The sequence below is a fragment of the Mytilus edulis genome, chromosome 14 (genome assembly GCF_963676685.1).
Source record: "Mytilus edulis chromosome 14, xbMytEdul2.2, whole genome shotgun sequence".
Lineage (NCBI taxonomy): Eukaryota > Metazoa > Mollusca > Bivalvia > Mytilida > Mytilidae > Mytilus > Mytilus edulis.
In genome coordinates this window covers 51,914,302-51,935,780 of record NC_092357.1, presented here as the reverse complement: position 1 = coordinate 51,935,780, position 21,479 = coordinate 51,914,302, and the positions used below count along the sequence as shown (strand labels likewise).

Sequence of the window (21,479 nt, the reverse complement as noted above, 5' to 3'; positions counted from 1 at the left end):
CTTTTAGTTTCATAAAATCTCAAGTTGAAAGATATCCATTGAATATTAAAAAGTAATTGAAGTTAGAATAAGTCCGATCACAGATTTACAGGTCTGTGTAGGTCTTTTCATCTCTGCGTTCAGGTCCAACTTTTGGCATCAAAAAAATGTTTTGTATTTTAAAACATTTAATTTTTAATGAAATATAGATATTTACATTTAATAATATTCTAACTTGATAAAATTCCATTGAATAATAAAAAAGTTATTGCAGTTTGAATAATTTGAGTCGTATATCTATTCAGGTCTTTTCAGGTCCACTGTGTAACCCTCATTTCTGTGAAAACTTTAAGGCGGTGCTTCAATGTAAAAGGAGGTAGATACACGGTACAGTACATGCTTTTATAGACTAGTGGTGATTGTTTCTTTCCCTGGGCTCAACGGTTCCCTGTGTTTCGCCATATTGGGTAACACGCTGTTGTGACAGTTAATTCTGTTTGTCTTAATCCACTCGAAAGATAATTTCTGGTAAATATAATTGTTTTACGTTTAACTTAATCTGAGAGTGAACGAGAAAGGACAACTGTGACGGATTAAATCTCATTGTCTCGTATAATCCGTTAATTCTCGAAATACACATAGAAGTTTCTTCATATAAATATAAGTTCCAAATGGAACAGATCTCTGAGAAAGAAATATTTTGTAATATAATTTCCATTGCCATCGAAAAAATATTACAGTATTTGTTTCAAACGAAATAAATGGTATCGTGTAGTCATGACTCATCTGTTCTCAATAGTAATCAGTTGATAGAAGAAAAAAGAAGTAGTTCGCGAAATCGCACATGTTTTCTATTTGTCGGTACATTGTACGTGACAGTGTCCCTCCGGCATATTCAGTATGGACACATATGTCCCTCTGGTAGCAATAGGGTTAATGTACCAAGGCGTAGCCAAGGGGAATAGTTGTATCTGAGGGACAATAAACTTACTATTCCACGAATATCCAGTCAGGCCTTAAATAAAATTTCATGTGTTTGGCATTGCCGCCCGACCCACTGAAAAACTTGCCGCCAAAATAATTTTATTTGCGTTTCAGAATTTTTTTTTTTTTTATTTAAAAAAAATCGAAATTGTGCCGGAAATTGATCGTATCCGCCGAGTTTGTTCCTGGCTTTACTTATTTCAAATCATGATCTTACAAGCGCTTGCCTTACACTGTATTGGGAGCAAACACTTAAATGACATGGAATAGAAAAAGTCTGCCAAAAGTAATGTCAAAGAGGCCAGCAGGGGAAGGCATCTCCCTATGCTGCAATGCATTGGTTAAGGGAGATGTATTTTATCAAAAATCAAATTTCAGCTATTCTTTGAAAGAAACGTTCTGAGAGACCTTGTAGAGGACTCAATTTTATCTTTTGTAAAGCAGAAACAGATGATTTCTGCTTGACTTTGTCGCTTCATGAGATAGAAGTTTTTCACCGGGACATCACAGAACAAATATGCATGGCTCTTACATTTGTTGAACTTATCAAATATTTGAAATTTATCATTGACAAATGTTCCCTTGAACCAGAGAACAAAGTATCTACTATAGTCAGAACCACAATGATGCATTCAAGATAATTATGGCTGTAAGCACCAAAGCTTAAAGACCATAATGATTTACAGGTTTATAGTAGTTTTGTACCAGTAGTTGCTAGCCTGGAACAAAACATACATATTTTAAAGACTAGCATCTTGTGTCAATTGAAGTACTTCCCCCTTTTCTTGCCTTTCTTCTTAACATGAATAAGATAATTCTTAAAACATAAAAGATACTGACAGAAACCTTTTCCACAATTCTAAGGGCTCATTAATTTATCTGTATTCATGTAATGCATGTCCAGATTTCTGTTAATCAAACAAGCATTACAACCCATAATTTATTTTTCTGCAAAAATTGTCTGTCCTGCTGCATATTTCCATTTTGAATTTATCATACGTTTTAAACCTATCCCTGAAAAACCTTGCACTTGGATAATATTAGTATAAACACCATGTCTATAATTTGTCACGCCAACATTCCAAATTTTTAATATTTTGCTGTCCTAATTTGGAACAGATCCTTTATCCTCTAAACTTATATGGGGAAGTAGGCGTGTTTGTATGGTAGTTGTCACACCTTACATGTATGATTACTAGCCTCCAGGTATTGGTTTGAGCCCTAGTTGGGCAGTTGCAAAATTAAGGTTTGGTTTTCATGTCAGATGTGATAAGGTTAGTCAGTTTCCTCCCACAGGTTGGCATTTTCCTTCAAGTACTACGGTTTAGTACGGCACTAAAACTGACTGCCATGAAATTACCCATATGGTTTAGAAAGTGATGTTTATAAAACCAAAGAAAACAATCAAAGTTTTAAATCTTTGTCCATTTGTACAAGGAGTCGTAGTGGTTGAGCCATTTAACTTATGGTAATTTTACCAAACTGTGACCACAACTTCAAGATGTGACATCAGGCCTCTTTTAACTTTGCCAATAAAACTGACTGTCTTACGTGAAATTATCCATATGATGTAGAATGTGACATTGATGGTTGACCCCTTTCAAAGAAACCACCAGCATGTACACACAACAATGCTGCAATGCTTTAGAGACTTCATGATTTACATGTATAAGGCTTTTAAATGTAAAAAAAAAAAAAAAAAAAAAAAAAAAATCCCTACCTACCTACCCACCTGCTGATAGTGTGGGTCGGCAATGCCAAACAAACAATTTTTTAAGGGTGGCCTCAGTAAGTGTTATTATATCAATAAAGATAACAGACAATAAATGGCAGTGATAATATCCTTGGATGTATCACCGTATTCCTATCAAGATCAAGAAATATCAACTACAAATGTATCTAAATATCAAAAAGAAGAAACCAAACGATAACATTTACTTCATAGATGCTAAGGCTACGTCTTGCACTGACGTCAAACCTACCCTAGATACAAAAGGTAAAACATGACGTCATTACTCCCTCCTTATTTTCAAAATCCTCCAATCGCGTAGCTGCTTTTAAAATTACGCTAAATATAATGACCCTTGCGGTCAAATAGTTTCACCTAGGTCTAATAGTTGGAATCATACCTGCCAAGTTTTGAAAGTGCCCATGGGGGTTTTAGTGCGCGACAACAATTTCAAAGGTTACAATTCTTTGCGACGACTTTTTTGCGTGTGCTGTTTTGTGGTCAAGAAAAATTGTCATATTTGTAAGATGAGCTTACATGCCTTTTTCTTAAGTTTATTTGCATAATTCTAGTTATTATATATCAGTAGAAAAGATGAACATGTAGCTGCAAGACCAGGAATTAATTTCATGTGTAAGGATATTAAATAATTGTTGACTTTTCCAATTTAAAATTATGCACAAAGAAAGACCTTTATCAGGTTGGGAACAACACCTAGGGGTATCCCCTCAATGTAAGGACATTGAAAACCACTGTTTCAGTAAAAATTAGCACATATTCATATTATTTGAAGAAACTTTTCCCAAAGAATTATACATCTTATGATCTATCTGGTATAATATGGGGACGGAGTCCCCAATAACAGTAGAAAATTCAATAAAAAAAAAAATACGGGAAAATTTCCCGAATTTTTCATTGTACTAATGAACTCAAAATCGTTCAAATTTTTTTTGTCGTGTTTTGAAATCCCGGACCTGCGCAAAAATGTACAATGTACTTCCTTTTTCCGGTCTCGTTTGTATGAAACTTTGAGTAAAATATATATTTATCAGTCTAGTATAAAATAGGAAGGAACGCGCAATACCAATTTAATTTTTAATAATTCCTTGATATGAAAAAACGTTACCTGATGATAGCGTTTCTTTGTTTACATTGCATATGACGTCATAATTTAAATAACGTCACAACTAAATCCCTAACAACAGAACCAAAATCGGAAACGTTACGGTATTTCCGTTTCTTTTTTTTTACACAAATATTTAAGTTACAAAAAAATAATTCATACAGACTTCGTCCCCATTTACAGGTTATGCCTGCCTCATATTATGGTCAACACATGTCCAAGAATTTTGGTATGTTCTTGGCATAATATATCATGTATATCTTCTTTATTTTTCAAAATAATTAGACCCTACATTTAGAAAAGTAGTTCTAAATATAATGTCAGAATTTCCCATTTTTAACTGTTTAAGTTAAATAAAAATCTACATTTTTCATTTTTATTTTTCACAGAAGTAAAATGACCCCTTGACTAAGGAAAGTCCCTCATTTAAGGGATTCCTCATGTGGGTTTTTTTGTTTTGTCCATGTGAAAAATAAAGAATAGTACATTAAATGATTTGGTATTTTAATAAAATACATAAATAACATTTGTTACAGCAAGTGTAATATCAATAAATTAGTGAATAAACTACTATTTATTATCTTTATGGTAGTACTGCATCATTGAAGTTTGTCAATCAGCCAAGCTTTCAATCTCATTCTGTGTAAGATCTTCCTTGCAGGTGAAAAACCATTTGCCATGTTCACAATTTAAAAAAACAGAGAAATTCAACACAAGTTCAAAATCTAGGATGCTAGAATTATCTTGAGAGAAAACGTTTTTGATTGGCTGATTAATTTGATCATGAGAAACATAGAATTTGATTGGCTGAACACGAATGTCTTCCTTGGACACAGTTCAAAATCGGGAACCATCATATTTTTCGTGTAGATTTTCACAAAATCGTGTTTTAGAGGGTTTTTCACGATCACGATCGTGCAATCGTGACAAAGGGTCAAAATCGTGTAATACACGCCTAAATAGTGAAAGTTGGCAGGTATGTGGAATTTTTTACCGGTCCAATAGTTAGAAGCTTGCAATTTGCAAAATAGTGAAAATATTGTGTACTTATATTATATAGCAAATGATAAGTGAGGTATAATAATTACTATTAGAAGATGCTCATTCAATGTCTTATCTAAATTCGGGGTCTTGAAATAAAATATGTAACAAGAATTGTTTTGGGGGGAAATTTGATTAAATGTACAATGTACATGTTTATGTTATAATGAAGATGATAAGAAACATTAATGTACCGGACTTTATCATTCTAACATCTGCATAATCTCTCAAAATGGCAGAAGTTGTATATGCTTTACAAAAGTTAAGGATGAAAAGCAGTACATTTCTTTCATAAAGATGTATTTCATTTTTGTTTTGTAGATAAAAACATAAAATGCCTCCTAAAAAGAAAGTAGAAGCCAATGTTCCAACTCCTTTTTTTGGAAGATTGGGATCGAATCTAAAGATTGGTATTGTAGGATTACCAAATGTAGGGTAAGATTGTCTAAAGCAAGGATCAGGAAGTTGAATACTATATATTTCGGTCATTTTAACATGACTCGAAAGGTTGAGTTTTAATGCCCCTGTCGTAGCAGAGGCGACATTAAGTTTTACACTTGTCTATACATCTCTAAATTGGGTTCTGTTCTCCAACTTTAGTTTGCCTCAACCAAATGTCATGAATCTTATTCACAATGTTTATTACCACAAAATATTTGTGGTTGTTACTTTTACCATTCTCCGGTTATGCCCGTTTACAAATGGAAAAATTACTGATTTTTTTGTTTTCTTTCTCTTTTAGTTTGCTCAACAAAAAGTTACAAAACTTATGCTCGATGCTTATTATAACACAAAACACAGATCAAGTTTAAAAAGTTTTGTCCCTTTTCAAATAAATGAAATGCCGAATGTCTCTTTCTAATGTTTGCCGCTACTGAATGTTATGAAACTTATACACTATAGTATATTACATAAATGTTTTATTCTCAGCACAAACTAGATAAAAAGCCTTGATACTGCACTCTTCATAGTGATTTCAATACATAAGAACTTTTATTACTTCAACCTGTATTAGTTTTACATTAAATTTTAAAGCTGTTAATGTATGTTTAACCAAATTTGTTTTGTTAACTTGAAATACTGATGAGCCGTCCTTGCATTGGTATAAATGTAGTACATGTATTGATTTTCAAGTAAATATATATAATATATATATACAACATGTATTCAAACAAAACTGTTATATATTTTATAGGAAATCCACTTTTTTCAACACATTAACCAAAAGTCAAGCTACTGCAGAAAATTTTCCATTCTGTACAATAGACCCTAATGAAAGTAAGTAAACATATACTATAATAGGATAGGTGATTTGTTAGACTTCTCATATATTTGTTCTTTTCGGCCATGGTTAATTTTAATAAAATTGAGAATGGAAATGGGGAATAAGTCAAAGAGACAACAATCCAACCATAGAGCAGACAACAGCAGAAGGCCACCAATAGGTCTTAAACGCAGGAAGAAAATACAAAGACCTCAGATGGTCCTTAAATGACCCCTAAATAAAAGAGCGTACTAGTTCAGTGAAAATGGGTGTCACACTAAACTCCAAAACATATGAATGAAAATTAGAACACATACAAGACTAACAAAGGCCAGAGGCTCCTGACTTGGGTTAGGCGCAAAAATGCAGCGGATAGGAAATGTTATGTAAGATCTCAACCCTCCCCTATACCTCTAGCCAATATAGAATAAAGAAACACATAGCAATACGCATGACTATTTTCTTACAAGAATTCTGGGAATCTACCAGCATCAGTTTAGAGAAACTTGCATTGAAACCACAGAAAAGAAATAAAAGACAACACTTGTTACAAAACGAAAAAAAGTTAACAGAACTTTTACATAGAAAACGATAGAGTTACAGCTTAACCAGAATCTGAGAGTGATCATAGATGTGCTACAGAAAAGGTTGGCAGACTCTGCCCAACTAGTGACATCTGACATGTCACACTTAATATACATTGATGAGTTGTATTCAATTTCAATTATTTAGAGCCTTACAATGGCTTATTGATAAGTGTCTTGTATAACCCAAAGACATCACCAAAAAACAAAAAAAACAATGATACATGTAAATTCATGAACTTGCCTAAAACAAAACAAGAAGGTGCTGGAATGGTAAGCAGATCCTGCTTTTCTACTGGCACCTGTTGTGTTACTCATGGTAAGTACAAATTCTATAATGAGTTTCGTTAGGTGATGTCACAATCAAAGATAGAGGACAAAATAACTGTCAACCAACTTGTGATGTCTCTGATCAAGTTTTGAAGTGATGACTTCAACATAACCACTTGAAATTATACATTCAAAAGCTTCTTTTAAGCAGCAAGGCTCTATGAAGGAAATGATAATAGGAAGGGCATCCTCTGGAATGTTTAATCAACTAGAAGATATACCAGCAGACTCCAATTACAGGTGTTACTAGATTTTAACAACACAGAAATAAAAAGTTAAATAATGGAAAGTTGAAATTATCTCTTTTTCTTGTTAAGTTTTGTTCTCAACTGACTTTCATTGTTGATTTCTAGATGTTAGTCAAAATTTGAGATAGACTTAACTGTATCTGTTGTATCCTTTATTTCAAGTTTGACAGAACAGATGCATTCAATAGTCACTAATTAACTTAGTGAGAATACATGTCTTGACAGCAAAATGTAAAGTCAAGGATACTGCTAGCTTAATAAAAGGCTGAACAAAGAAAAAAATTGAGGAGCACAGTTTGCACAAACTAAGCTGTATTTGGCAAAACTTTTAGGAATTTTTGGTCTTCAATGCTCTTCAACTTCTTATTTTATTTGGCCTTTTTACTTTTGTTTTCTACTAAAAATTATATGACCTATTTAAATGATTTATGTAAGTGTTAAGGAAGTTCACTACTCTGTTTCAAAATAACAAGCTTTTAAAGAAACTGTTATAAATTGATAGTTTTGAAATGAAGGATCTAAAAAAGAAGAAAAAAATATAGGGTCAATATGCTTGTTTTTGAGGTAAAAAGCCTTGGAAAATTTGGCAGGAAATAATTCTCTAGATTTTTCATACACTTAATATTGGTGCCCTTTTCCTTTCAAAAATGACGAAAAAATAACTAGGATTTTTTAAGATTTTTAAAGAAGACATTTTAAACTATATATTATGAAAGGAAAAGTAGGGGTTAGTGGGCAATTTTTTTGTAATGGTACTACATGGATAAAACCAGAGGATTCCAAATATCTGGCAAAATTTCAAAAACATAGGATCAAACATCCTTTAATTGTCCAAACCATTAGCATGATTAGCAGTTTAAGAATAAGAAGCAAGAAATAAAAAATCTTCTTGTCAACAGAAATTTTTGTTGCATATATATAAGTAGATGAGATGTAATTATTTGTCAATTGTGTAAAGATGGGTAATTACGATATTCTTCATTAACCTGTTTAATTTACCATATTTTCAGGCAGAGTTCCAGTTCCAGATGCAAGATTTGACTATCTCTGTGATCACTATAAACCAGCCAGGTAATACTTAATTCTATTAAAAAGAAAGTGAGATGTTTATTGTATTCAGTTTGCCAATTGATGCAAATCTATGAAGAAAACCCCAGGCCTTTAAAAACTAGTGTTGAGTCTTCCCTGTTGTTAACTCTTTCCAACAGCAGTCAACTCTTCTGTGATGCTGAATCTCTTTCACAAGTCCCTCTGCACTGAAACAGCATGTAGGAATAACCAGTTAATATTCTCAGTCCTGTTAAGAATAATGTAGAATGACATCCAGTCCCATAATTGCCATCAGAAAAAAAGATGACTCTAGTAAATTGTTGGACAGAGGAGATGATCATTTTAAAGTTAAAGAATGATGACCACAGATGATGGACAATGATGGACACCACGTGATGGAAAAAGGTCTCACTGGCCTCTCGTGAATGATCATCAATTACTGTATCATCTACAAAAATTCCACATAATAAGATTTGCATGTAAGCTAATATACATGTAACGAATTGCAATAAAAGTTAAAAAAAAACATATTTTTACCACATGATTCTGGCCCTTAGGACTTCTTTTATGAAATCTCCTTTGGTAAATAGCACAATAATGTAAAATTAAAAACCAATTCTTCAGAGAACAATTAAAGGTCTTTCCACCTCGATAATAAGAATGAAAAAAACGATGTTAGAAAATGTCACTCCGTGTTGATGTAAATCAAACTGATATAAAAAAAATAAGATTAATAAGTTTATGCAGTAGACCTAATTGTTTTATAATGAACTAGAAAGAATTTTTAGCAATGGTCAAAATCTAGAACGTCAAATTGACCTTTGACCTTGACCTCAAGTTTGAGGTTATAGGTCAGTGATCTCAAATCAAAAGACCCCAGGTCAATCACTTGTATGGTTGTGGAGAAATACTCATTTCAAATACATAAGGGGAGAAAACTCCTTTAAGGGTTAACCAAAACTCTTCCACTTAAATAGGTTGAAGTTGCGCCTTATTGTAAACAGTAGTTTGGCAAACACATCATATCATTAACTGTAACAGTTTCGTTTGAATAACAATAACAAGCAAAGTTCAAAATTTATAACATGACCTTGACCTTTAACCTTGACCTCAATTTCAAGGTCATAGGTCAGTGATCTCAAATCGGAAGGCCCGAGGTCAATCACTTGTATGGTTGTGGAGAAATACAGATTTCAAATACAAAAGGGGAGAAAACTCCTATAAGGGTTAACCAAAACTCTTCGACTTAAATAGGTTGAAGTTGCGCCTTTTTGTAAACAGTTATTTGGCAAACACATCATATCATTTACTCTCACAGTTTCTTTGGAATAACGATAACAAGCAAAATTCAAAATTTATTTCATGACCTTCACCTTTGACCTTGACCTCAATTTCCTTCAAATGGACCAATGACTTCATATCAAAAGACTGTGGGCCTCTACGACTTATAACGTATGAATTTATCCAACAAATCGCCCATCTTAAATTTGCAAAGGGAAATAACTCCCATAAGATGTCTTCCGATCACTCAAGTCAAAATTAACCAAATCATTCTTAAGGTAGCACAATACAAAGATTTTTCATCCCCAATCAGACATCTTTAAACTGATCTTATTCCACTCATCCTTCTTTAAATTTTATAAATGAGGTACCAAAAGAAAGAACGATGATTAATCTTTCAAATTGTGATAATTTCATTATGACATAATTATTACATAATTAATTGTTATGTAATTAGTTGCTTTATTGTGATGTCCATACTTGAATGAATTTAGCTTCTTTGTTATTCATAGCATCCCAAAATATTTTATAGATTCTAACACAACACAGTTTGACCTCCAAAACTGTGTCTCAGATTTTTCCTATTGTATTTCATTCTCTCATAAATCTTCAATGAAGTTTGCAACATCAATTCATAAGAGATCTCTAAATTCAATGTGGTATAAAATTTGTTCTATTGATGTTTTTGGAAATCTGAGACATAATTTTGGAGGTCAAGCTGTGTTGTACAAGAATCTATCAAATATTTTGGGATGCTATGAAGAATAAAGATGCTAAATTCATATAAGTGTGGACATCACAATATAGCAACTAGTAACATAACAATTGATTATGTAATAATTATGTCATGATGAAATTATCACAATTTGAAATATTAATCTTTCTTCTTTCTTTTGGTACTTCATTTATAAAATATAAAGAAAGATGAAATGAATTACATCAGTTTAAAGTTTTCTGATTGGGAGTGAACAAATCTTTGTATTGTATAAGAGTAGACGAACAATTTGGTGAAAATAGTTTGTAAAAATCTTTTACGGTTTTAGAGATATAGCGATAACAAGAAAAGGGGATGCGGGGAGATAACTCCTATAAGAATAAGTGTTGGGTCACACAGGGTGAGTTTTGAAACCTCCATTACTGTACAACATCATTGGCCAAAAATCCATTCGATATGTCGTAAGACAAAAAAGCATCTCAGACAGCAGAAGAAAAAAAAAAAAAAAAAAATAATCAGAAGAAATACAAAAGGTCTTTCCACGAAAAGTGGAACCTAATAACAAATTTTAAACGGTCTGAAGTGTTATTGTTAACGATATCATGTAATGCTAATTGCTTAGATATTTATTATTATTAGCATGTATTGATATTTTGAGAAGGATGTGTTTGATCCTAAGGTGTTCTTTTCATAGTCTTTTTAAACTTTTTGTATTACAGCAAGGTTCCAGCATTTCTAAACGTTACAGACATTGCTGGACTTGTGAAAGGGGCACATGAAGGGAAAGGATTAGGAAATGCCTTTTTGTCAAATATTAATGCCTGTGATGCAATATTTCATGTCATCAGTAAGTATCAATCTTTAAACCAATATCATACCTAGAGAAAAGTACCAGAAATGAAATGCATCAAATGAAGGTAATTTTCTGTCAAAACGGTAAACTTGAAATTTGTTTATTTTTATGCCCCACCTACGATAGTAGAGGGGCATTATGTGTTCTGGTCTGTGCGTCCATTCGTTCATCCTTCTGTCCTTCCGTCCATTCGTCCCGCTTCAGGTTAAAGTTTTTGGTCGCTTCAGGTTAAAGTTTTTGGTCAAGGTAGTTTTTGATTAAGTTGAAGTCCAATCAACTTGAAACTCAGTACACATGTGCCCTATGATATGATCTTTCTAATGTTAATGCCAAATTAGTGTTTTGACCCCAATTTCACGTTTTACTGAACATAGAAAATGATAGTGCAAATTTCAGGTTAAAGTTTTTGGTCAAGGTAGTTTTTGATGAAGTTGAAGTCCAATCCATTTGAAACTTAGTATACATGTTCCCTGTGATATGATCTTTTCTAATTTAAATACCAAATTAGAGTTTTTACCCCAATTTCACGGTCCACAAAACACAGAAAATGATAGTGTGAGTGGGGCATCCGTGTACTATGGACACATTCTTGTTTCGTAATAATTTTTTCAATAATTGAAAGTTATGCAACAAAAACCGAGCGGTCAAGTCTTCATGTTTTAGGAATGTGTACATTCAACAAATCTCTCCTTGATAGCACAGTAGTCTGGATTCCTGAATACACCCTAGTATGGTTGGTTCCTCTAATAACACCTTAGATATAAGGGTTAGATTTTGATATAGGATTTTGGTCTGTGAAATTGTGGTTTTGTAAAATGAAAAACTATCTGTATTGATGTTTGTAAGAATAAAAGACTGTTAAATAAAATCTAATGATAACTTTAATATGCATTAAATATCAACAATACTATTAGTTAAATAGTGTGTTAGTGACCCAATACAATATATACAGGGTCAGTAAATTCCATATGGGGTGAGAGTTTGCTTGAACCCCATATGGAAGTTACTGACCCTGTATATATCGTATTAGGTCACTAGAACACTATGTAACAAATTTATCTTACAGACTATCTTTATTTGTTGAATTTAGACTACAGTTCAGAGTTGTCTCATTTGCAATCATACCACATCTTCTTTTTTTTTATATTAAAGTGTTCAAGTGTTCAATTTTAAGAACCTACTTTTATTGGTCTGCACAAAAAAACTAATGTCAACAATAACAATTTAATATCAACAACCTTGATATAACAATAATAAACAGAACTTTTGATATATTAAAATAATCAAATAGTACCAAAGTCGTAACTCCATTACATTGTACTAACCATGTATTGAAATAAGCCCCGCCTCCCTACTAACCTAATATGGAATATACACGGTCTCCACACAGACACTTAAAGAAAATGAATAGCAGAAAAATATACCCAGAAAGTTTACCAATTTCAATTGAGAAAAGTAACAGTCTTATTTATAACGAATCAATTTATGAAAATAAATATGAAGGACATAAACATCCTTCTTTTTAAATTTTCATTTCGATGTATTCACATGAACTACACATGTACACGATTCTTTACATTCTGAAACAATGAATTGCTAAAGGTTGTGTAGATGTTTCTTTTTATTTTCACATGCCTCAATAGCAGAGGGGTCTAACTGCTGTATCACTAATTTGTCAACACTGAGGTTGTGAGTTGGAGACTTTTAAATGGCAAGTGCCTTGCACTTCAATCTTAATTAACCACTGTAGGTTTGTCAGTTTTCTTTCAAAGGTTGGTGGTTATCTGTGCACACCGGCTTCTTCAACTAAAAAAAAAGGCTTCTGTTAAATAGAAAACAGTGCTATAAGTTGTGTTGAATCTTCAGTAGATATTTAATTACACATGTATATATATTACTTTTAGGAGCATTTGATGAGGAAGAAATTATTCATGTTGAAGGAGATGTTGATCCTGCTAGAGATTTAGACATAATACATAGTGAGCTAAGGTTCAAAGATTTGGAGTATTTACATAAACAGCTTGATCCATTAGAGAAATCGGTTGCCAGAGGTGCTGATAAACATAGGAAAGCTGAACATGTCAGTATTTTGTTGATTGACAATTTAAATCAAATTTATTTGAAAGTAGTCTTTTTTTTCTAAATATAAATAAACAGGAATTCACTGAAGGTAATATCTAGGTAAAAAGACAATTTATCTCAGTAAACCTAATTGTTGATCTAAAGTTTTCTTACATTTATGCTTGCATGCTTTAAACCACTTTTGACCTCTGAATGTGATAAAGTAAATGTTGTTTTTTGTAACCAAAGACCCACTTTGATCAATGTTGGTTTGGTTTTCTTTTCATCTACAGACTTTGATATTTTGTGTTTTTTTTTTAATCTAGGATTGTTTAGTAAAGGTTCGAGAAATACTGCAGGCAGGAAAATGGGTTAGAAATGGAATATGGGATAATAGAGAGGTAAGACCACTTTTTTGGAGACACTTAATTTTGTAACCCTCCATTAGATAGGCTATTTGAGCTTATGTGTCTGATCTGTCCGTTCTGTAACATGAAACTTTTGCTGTTATAACAGTTTTGAACTAAAACACAAAAATTGTAAACTCTATTGCAAACCGTCCAGGCCTTTTGTCTATACATTATGTTCATCTGTATTTTTAAGGGCATGACATAGAATTGCTTACATGGAAACTAGTGTACATTTAACTAATTTGCAATCATACCTCATCTCCAAATGCCTGAAAGGACCAAGAAGCTTGCCTAGCCTGAAAGGACCAAATGAGCTTGTATGGCCTGAAAGGACCAAGGGAGCTTGCCTAGCCTCAAAGGACCAAATGGGCTTGCCTGGCCTCAAAGGACCAAGGGAGCTTGCCTAGCCTCAAAGGACCAAATGAGCTTGCCTAGCCTTAAAGGACCAAGTGAGCTTGCCTAGCATCAAAGGACCAAATGAGCTTGACTGGCTTCAAAGGGCCAAGGGAGCTTGCCTAGCCTCAAAGGACCAAATGAGCTTGCCTATCCTCATAAGACAAAGTGAGCTTGCCTGGCCTTAAAGGACCAAGTAAGCTTGACTGGCTTCAAAGGTCCTAGTGAGCTTACCTGGCCTCAAAGGACCAAGTAAGCTTGCCTTGCTTCTAAGGACCAAGTGAGCTTGTCCAGCCTCAAAGGACCAAGTTAGCTTGCCCAGCATCAAAGGACCAAGTGAGCTTGCCTGGTTTCAAAGGTCCTAGTGAGCTAGTCTGGTTTCAAAAGACCAAGGGAACTTACCTGGCTTCAAATGTCCTTGTGAGCTTGCCTGGCCTTAAAGGTCCTAGTGAGCTTGCCTGGCCTCAAAGGTCCTAGTGAGCTTGCCTGGCTCCAAAGGTCCTAGTGAGCTTGTCTGGCTTCAAAGGACGAAGTGAACTTGTCTGGGTCCAAAGGTCATAGTGTTATTCAGTCTTTTGCAACCATCATTACCATCAATGCTAAAAATGAAACATGGGAGGAAATGCACTGATCTGGGGATTCTTATTTTGAAAGTCATTAAAGGTAGAGCATAGTTGCCTGTCAGTATAGGGAATAGATTAAACATTAAAGATCTCTCAGCACCATAACATTCACTTCAACTACCACTGATGAGACCTGACATGGATGTTTTCTTTTAGAAATATTTTTCTTTTATTGAGATGAAGATTTACAGTACTATGAACCATTACTTTCTCTCTATAGTAATTTGTAGATTTACATTAAATAATTAATACTTGTGGTGGTTTTTCTTGCAGATTGATGTTTTAAATCAACATTTATTTTTAACAGCTAAGCCTGTTATATATTTAGTGAATATGTCTGAGAAAGATTACATCAGAAAGAAGAATAAATGGTTAGTACTTTAGTTGCTCAATTTAAAGTGTTGATGTTATTCTGGTTAAATCTATAAAACTTAGAGGACTTGCTTTCTGAACCAGCAGTTAGAAAAGCCTTATATTAATACATGAGGACTTTTATGAAAGTTAACATGAATATAAAAGATTTAAAAGTTGTAATGGAAATTTTATTTCACATTGTATTACTTAAGTAATCACATTAGATTTGTAAACCACTTTATTCAATAGCTTAACAAAATAATTAGCTATTGACAAATTGTATGGAAACTAGATGACGTTCAATTAACCTGGTAAACTGCATCTGGTCAGTTGTACTATTCTTGCCAGATTTTAATGAAACTTATATCATAGGTTATATCAACAAAGTCTAAAACTTTCAAAAATAAGTTCTGATCAAATATTTTAGAATAGTTATCCCCCTTGAAAATACTTCTTACAATGAAAATCACATTGCACATTCAATCATTCCTAAGTATTTCTTAAATATTAAAAAAAAAAAGAAGAAATAACTGCTTTTATTAGTAATTGCCTTTGTACCTTGGATACCATAAATAAAAACAAGAACTATCTTTAAAAAAGATATCGGACGTATTTAAATTTGAGTATATGTTTAAAACTATCATTTCGATAACCTTCAGAAGCACAAAGATACCATTTAAATAACGTTTTCTCTGTTTGTGTTCAGTATTCTCGGTCCTCGTATCTTTCTGTTTACATTCACCAAAACCCCGCAGAAATCTCACATGCGTAGGTGCGTTCTAAAAGTCAAGTACGTTCGTACAACAAAGTTTACATTCAAAATTATATGATTGTCCCGAATAAACAGCTGTCACGGATGCAAAGAGCTATTGGAGAAACAATTATTTTAATAAAAATATAAATCATTGTAGAGTCTTTGTAATATCAAATATTTATAGTTTTTCACTTGGTTTCCATCACGATATAATTAACGAAACGTTTTTTCAAACACAACCAAATCACCCACCATGACAGCATTTTGTCCAATCACAGAAAGGATTTTCGAGCATGCGTATTCTGTTGCCATAGTTAAGCGTCCTTAAGTTCAAAGGGCACAAACTGAAACTATAACCGACTACCTCGGAAAAAGTGTGTTACAGTTTACTGTTATCTAATTTAATTAGGATATTTAATTATACATTTACTTTTTACAGTAGAAAGGTTTCTAGGATTTTTAGTAAAACAGTTTGTCAAAATTTCTTTTATTTCCAGGTTAGTTAAGATAAAGGAATGGATTGATGCTAACGATCCTGGAGCTATAGTCATTTTGATGAGCTGTGCTATAGAGTTAAAATTATTTGACATGGAACCAGATGAAAAAGAAGCTTATTTCAAGGAGAAAAATACAACAAGGTAACAAATGATATGAAGTTTTACTCACTTGAAAAAAGTATTCAATTTTAATTATTCAGAAAGTCGTATTAAACAATCTATTATTCAAAGGAAATCAAAAACAGTTTTGAACATGATAACTTAAAAACTCTTCGGAGAAGGACTTAACAATCCTACCAATCAACAGGGTCAAGTCCATTTTCTACTGCTTCACTAATTCTTCTTTTAAAGTCCTTGAATTATCTCAAGGTATTTAAAATCAATAGCTTAAAGAATGATACATTTGGTTTAAAAGTAAGACTTGATAACTTTTTTTTTGATTATTTATAAAATGCAGACTGAATGTATTTTTCCTTTTGCTGCAAGTATTGTTTAGGTCCCTTGAATTGTCTCAAAAGCAATAAAAACAGTTTATGGATTACACCTTATTAAGAATGTAATGAAATGTTAGGTATACATCCATGGGACAGCAATTTTTAGGAAATGTTGAGTACTAAAGATATTACTTGAATAACAATCATATGTTTTGAAAGTTTTTGGAAAACTAAGGCCTTGATACACCTTTGGCCAAACACAGAGCCCCACCCCTCCAGAAAAACCAAGTTTTATCTGATTTAAATTTTCATAGTTTGCAAATAGACCTAAATAAACTCATCATAGATACCAGGACTAAATTAAGTATATACGCCAAAAGACTCATCAGTGACGCTCGAATCCCAAAAAGTAAAAAATGCCAAATAAAGTATGAAGTTGAAGAGCATTGAAACTACACCTTCAATCTGAGAAACATTGCAAAAAATAGCCTGAGGTTGAGAGAAAATGCATATATTTTGAAATACATAGCATAAAGTTGACCTCTTAAGTTGTACAGAGCCATTGGTTTGTGAATAAATTACATTGATGATTTTTTAAATTTTGTCACAAACTATATTTATTGAAGTTTTAAAACAATACAGATTGTGGTGAATATTTATGTATTGCAGTGCCCTGGAGAAAATTATTGTGACTGGTTACAAGGCCCTGAATTTAATATATTTCTTCACAGTAGGAAAGGATGAAGTGAAAGCATGGACAATGCATGTGAGTATAGTGTAAATTGCTAACAAAAATCACTTAAAAAATACTACTGCTAATATGTACCGATTATCAGGTTGTCTGCATGTTGATATTGTAAAATATCAGCTGTGAGACATAATATAAAGCTTTTTGTTGAGTGAGTGCAGCAAAAATCGAGATTAAAAAGCCTTCATATTGTGTTGAGCAGCTGATATTTTACAAGTTCAAATTGCAGATAACTTGATAATTGATTTATTGGGCTGTAATTGCGTCTTTTAGGATTGTTTACTTTGTTTCATTAGTAACTGGAAGATGACTTTAAACTTATCAACGTCGGTTCAAACATTTATGACGTCCAGGTCAAAGTTGTTAAGGGTCAACGTATTTGACGTCTCAAAGCCTTGATATGCAATTTTATTAAGATTTGAACAGAGTGATATAGACAGTGGGATAACCGATAACATTTAAGGGGGCACCAATCACAATGACTTAAATTAGTTTAGCTCGTTTAATTTTCATAAAATTTTGAAAAATTATTTACTTACTCACTTTAATAAAAAAAAAAATTAAAAAATATAAAACCACACATTTTATTGAAAAATTTTGGTCGTATATAGCAGTTTGAGAAACACTTTTTTCTTATTTTGAACATTAAGAAGCTAAATTTTTCCATAATAATTGAACATGATCGTTTAAAATATTCATCTGATTTTACAGAGTTATCTCCCTGTAGTGTTATGTACCACCTTAAACTTAAACATTTCATCTACCACATTATAAAATGAGAAGTTGTATGACTACTCTCCACCATAGACCAAATGACTTAGAAGTTAACTACTATAAGTCACCACCTTCAACAATGAGCTAAACCAAAACCCCATAGTCAGCTGTGAAAGGACTCAAAATGACTAATGTAAAACAATTCTAAAGAAGAAAACTACACACTTGATTATGGAAATGGATTTATCAGGCAAGCAGAATGATAATAATAACTGCAGATATAGCTGAAAAAGATCACATGAACATACAAAGGATGTTATATTGGGACTTTATAAATCTTTTCAATTTTCAATTTTTTCTCTCAGGTGGGAACCAAATCTCCACAGGCTGCTGGTAGAATACATACTGACTTTGAAAGAGGTTTTATTATGGCAGAAGTGATGGGATTCAATGATTTCAAAGAGCATGGATCAGAAGCGGAATGCAAGGTAACAAATACTAACTGTTGTGATAAAGAAAAGTTGAGCAGTTGTAATTTATGATAAGATCAGTATGTTACATGAGACAATATACTGGACAAAGCTTTTCATGGGAATCATTTGACAATTTTTTTGGGCGGGGGCATTAAGTTTTCTCTTCGTTTGTCTGTCCCAAGTTGGTTTCTGTTCTCTTACTTTAGTTTGCATTAACATAGACCAAATGTTATGAATCTTATACAAAATGATTATTACCTCAAAACACTGATCAAATTCGAATTTTGGAGGCGTCACTTTAACCCTTCTAGAGTTATGACCCTCTACTCAATTTTTGGTTTTTCTTTTCAAATGTTATGAAACTTCTACAAATGTTATTACCATAAAACTTAGATCAAGTTTAAGTTGGGTACGTTTGTTATTCTTGAGTTTTATCCCTTTATAATGTTATATGCAAGCTGGGGCATCATCTGTGTCCCATGGACAGAGTACTCTCAATGTATTTTGGAAGTTATGACTTATATTTTGTTATCAAAGATAGAAACTGAAAAATGCAAAAAAAAGATCAACAAGACAAGATCTTGAAATAGATTAACATATAATAAATTGTAAGACAACTCTTAATTTCAGTTAATTCCCTTTAATGACAATATTTACCTTTTTTTTTGCGTTTTATCTATTATCTTGAAAACTAAAATATATAAAAAGACACATTGAATCAACATGGCAAGATCTACAAATTGGTCAAATGGCTGAAATTGTCAATCAGCTCCTATTTAAAGCTTCTTCTCTATAATGACGATTTTACCAATAAATTTCCCCAATGGCTAGTCAAGGTGATTAAACACCCACTAGTAGTACAAATGATTTATGTTTTTGTATGGTAACCGGATGTGGCCATTTCCCCTTTTCATGTTTTTCACGTTTTTCCTCTTACTTTTCAAATGCAAAATCCGAAAATCGAGAAAATCGGGAAATCGAGAAAGCAAAAAACATGAAATCGAGAAATTCATTTTGTGTTTTTTGCGTTTTTGCATTCTTGATTTCTCAATTTCCAGATTTCTCAATTTCGCTTTCTCAATTTCTCAATTTCCTGATTTCGCATTTGCAAGGTGAAAAGGGAAAACACGAAAACGTGAAAAGGCGAAATGGACGCATCTGTCCACCATATTTTTGCCTGTTAACTTGAAAACTAGAAAAAAAATAGATGGACACTTGTATAAAAAAAAAAAGATCAACAAGTTAAGATTTATGTTTGCAGAAATTGTCAGTGAACTCATACTTTGACCTATAATGGTTTACATCTACAAATTGTGACTTGGATGGAGAGTTATCTCATTGGAGCTCATACCACATCTTCTTATATCTTTCTAGGAATTTTTTAGCTTTAAATAACAATTTTTATTTTACCCTTTTAAGTGTTTTTTGCAAAGATATAGTAAATCTGTAAATAGATTTTTTCTCTCAGAAAGATGAGTTCAAAAATAAAGAGATTTTTGTCATGATTTCTGTACCAGTCTGCTATGTTTGAGAGTGCCAATTGTTGAAGATGCATTTTTTTTTTTTGGTGGAAAACTATCGGGGATAAATGAATTTTAAATATGTCAAGAAATAACAAAAATTACAAAATATATTAACTGAAGTGTTAGAGATGTCACTTCCAGAAATTTTGGGCTGCTATGCAATGTTTTTCTTCTTAGCTTGAGAAACAAATATTGTCAATTGCATGCTTTTCCTTAGTGACAATAAACATTTTTGACATAAATAATGAAAAAACTACTCTAGCGAAGAGTATATCGTCGCTGTTATACAAAAACCTCGTATCTAAGGTTTTGATTATTTTACACCAGGCAGTAAAAACTGAAATCTTTTTATCGATTATTTAGAATTAAATGTGTATGTTCCACTGTATGCGAAAATATCTGATCTTCTAACCAATAAATTACCAAGACGAGCAAAAATGTTTGCACCTATATTGTATTTTGAAAGCTTTTCACATTATTTCTAAGCTTTATTAGCTTTGAGAACCTAAAATTGATTCAGTAAACTGTAGCTGTTATGATGTCAGCTGCCGTGCCGTGTGTTTTTCTTTTGAGATACGATATTTTCGAACAACAAAATGTCTCACCAATCCGACTACACTTTTTCGTCACATGTCAGAATTCAGGTTAATGATTGGTTAGAAGATCAGATATTTTCGCATACAGTGGAACATACATATTCAATTCTAAATAATCAATAAAAAGATTTCCACAAAAAATTGAGATAGGAGGTTTTTGCATAACAGCGACGATATGTTTTTTTTATGTTTTAGGCTAACGGCAAGTACAGACAGAAAGGACGTGATTATACTGTAGAAGATGGGGACATTATCTTGTTTAAATTCAATGCTGGAGCAGGATTAAAGGACAAAAAGAAATAAATTTATTCACAAACAGAAATAATTTTATTCATACATAGAAATAAATTATTGACATTCTAGTTTTGATTCATAATTCATTTTGTTGGGTGAGATTATGCTAATCTTATCCAGATAATATAAATGCAAAGTTGTCATGAAATGAATGGCTAGCTTGGATGACCCCAATATCTGGCTGGCAATTAAAGAATTCAGATTTCAATTTTCCTGTTGACTGCCTGAAGTAAACTGGCAATGGTTTTTGTTGAGCTTTCTACTTTTGTTGCAGAAAGCTCGACATAGGAATAGTGATCCGGCTGTGGCGGCAGCGGCGCTAGCTAACTTCTTAAAAGCTTTATATTTGAGAAGGTAGAAGACCTGTATGCTTCATACTTTATTTATAGATGCTCCACATTACGAAGTTTCCGTCTGTCACATG

At 32.6% G+C, this 21,479-nt stretch overlaps 1 protein-coding gene across 2 annotated transcripts; it reads left to right on the top strand.

Moving 5' to 3' along the window:
* Positions 1-329: 329 nt before the first annotated feature.
* On the top strand, positions 330-21,123 carry LOC139503553 (obg-like ATPase 1). 2 transcript variants are annotated; one of them, XM_071293352.1, is made up of 12 exons: positions 330-507; positions 5,178-5,291; positions 6,052-6,134; positions 8,293-8,353; positions 11,048-11,175; positions 13,086-13,261; positions 13,569-13,643; positions 14,942-15,039; positions 16,274-16,414; positions 17,377-17,473; positions 18,535-18,657; positions 20,957-21,123. In XM_071293352.1, the coding sequence occupies exons 2-12, from the start codon at positions 5,191-5,193 to the stop codon at positions 21,062-21,064; spliced, it is 1,191 nt and encodes a 396-aa protein (XP_071149453.1). In that variant the 5' UTR covers positions 330-507; positions 5,178-5,190; the 3' UTR covers positions 21,065-21,123. The 2 variants fall into 2 exon arrangements, with proteins under 2 accessions (XP_071149453.1, XP_071149455.1); XM_071293354.1 differs by having other exon boundaries at positions 419-992; positions 2,753-5,291.
* Positions 21,124-21,479: the final 356 nt, after the last annotated feature.

Coding starts and splice junctions, on each gene's coding strand:
- LOC139503553 (XM_071293352.1), top strand. CDS start 5,191: ATGCCTCCTAAAAAGAAAGTAGAAGCCAATGTTCCAACTCCTTTTTTT. Junction 13,262..13,568: donor AACATAGGAAAGCTGAACAT/GTCAGTATTTTG, acceptor TTTTTAATCTAG/GATTGTTTAGTAAAGGTTCG. Junction 13,644..14,941: donor GAATATGGGATAATAGAGAG/GTAAGACCACTT, acceptor TTTTTCTTGCAG/ATTGATGTTTTAAATCAACA.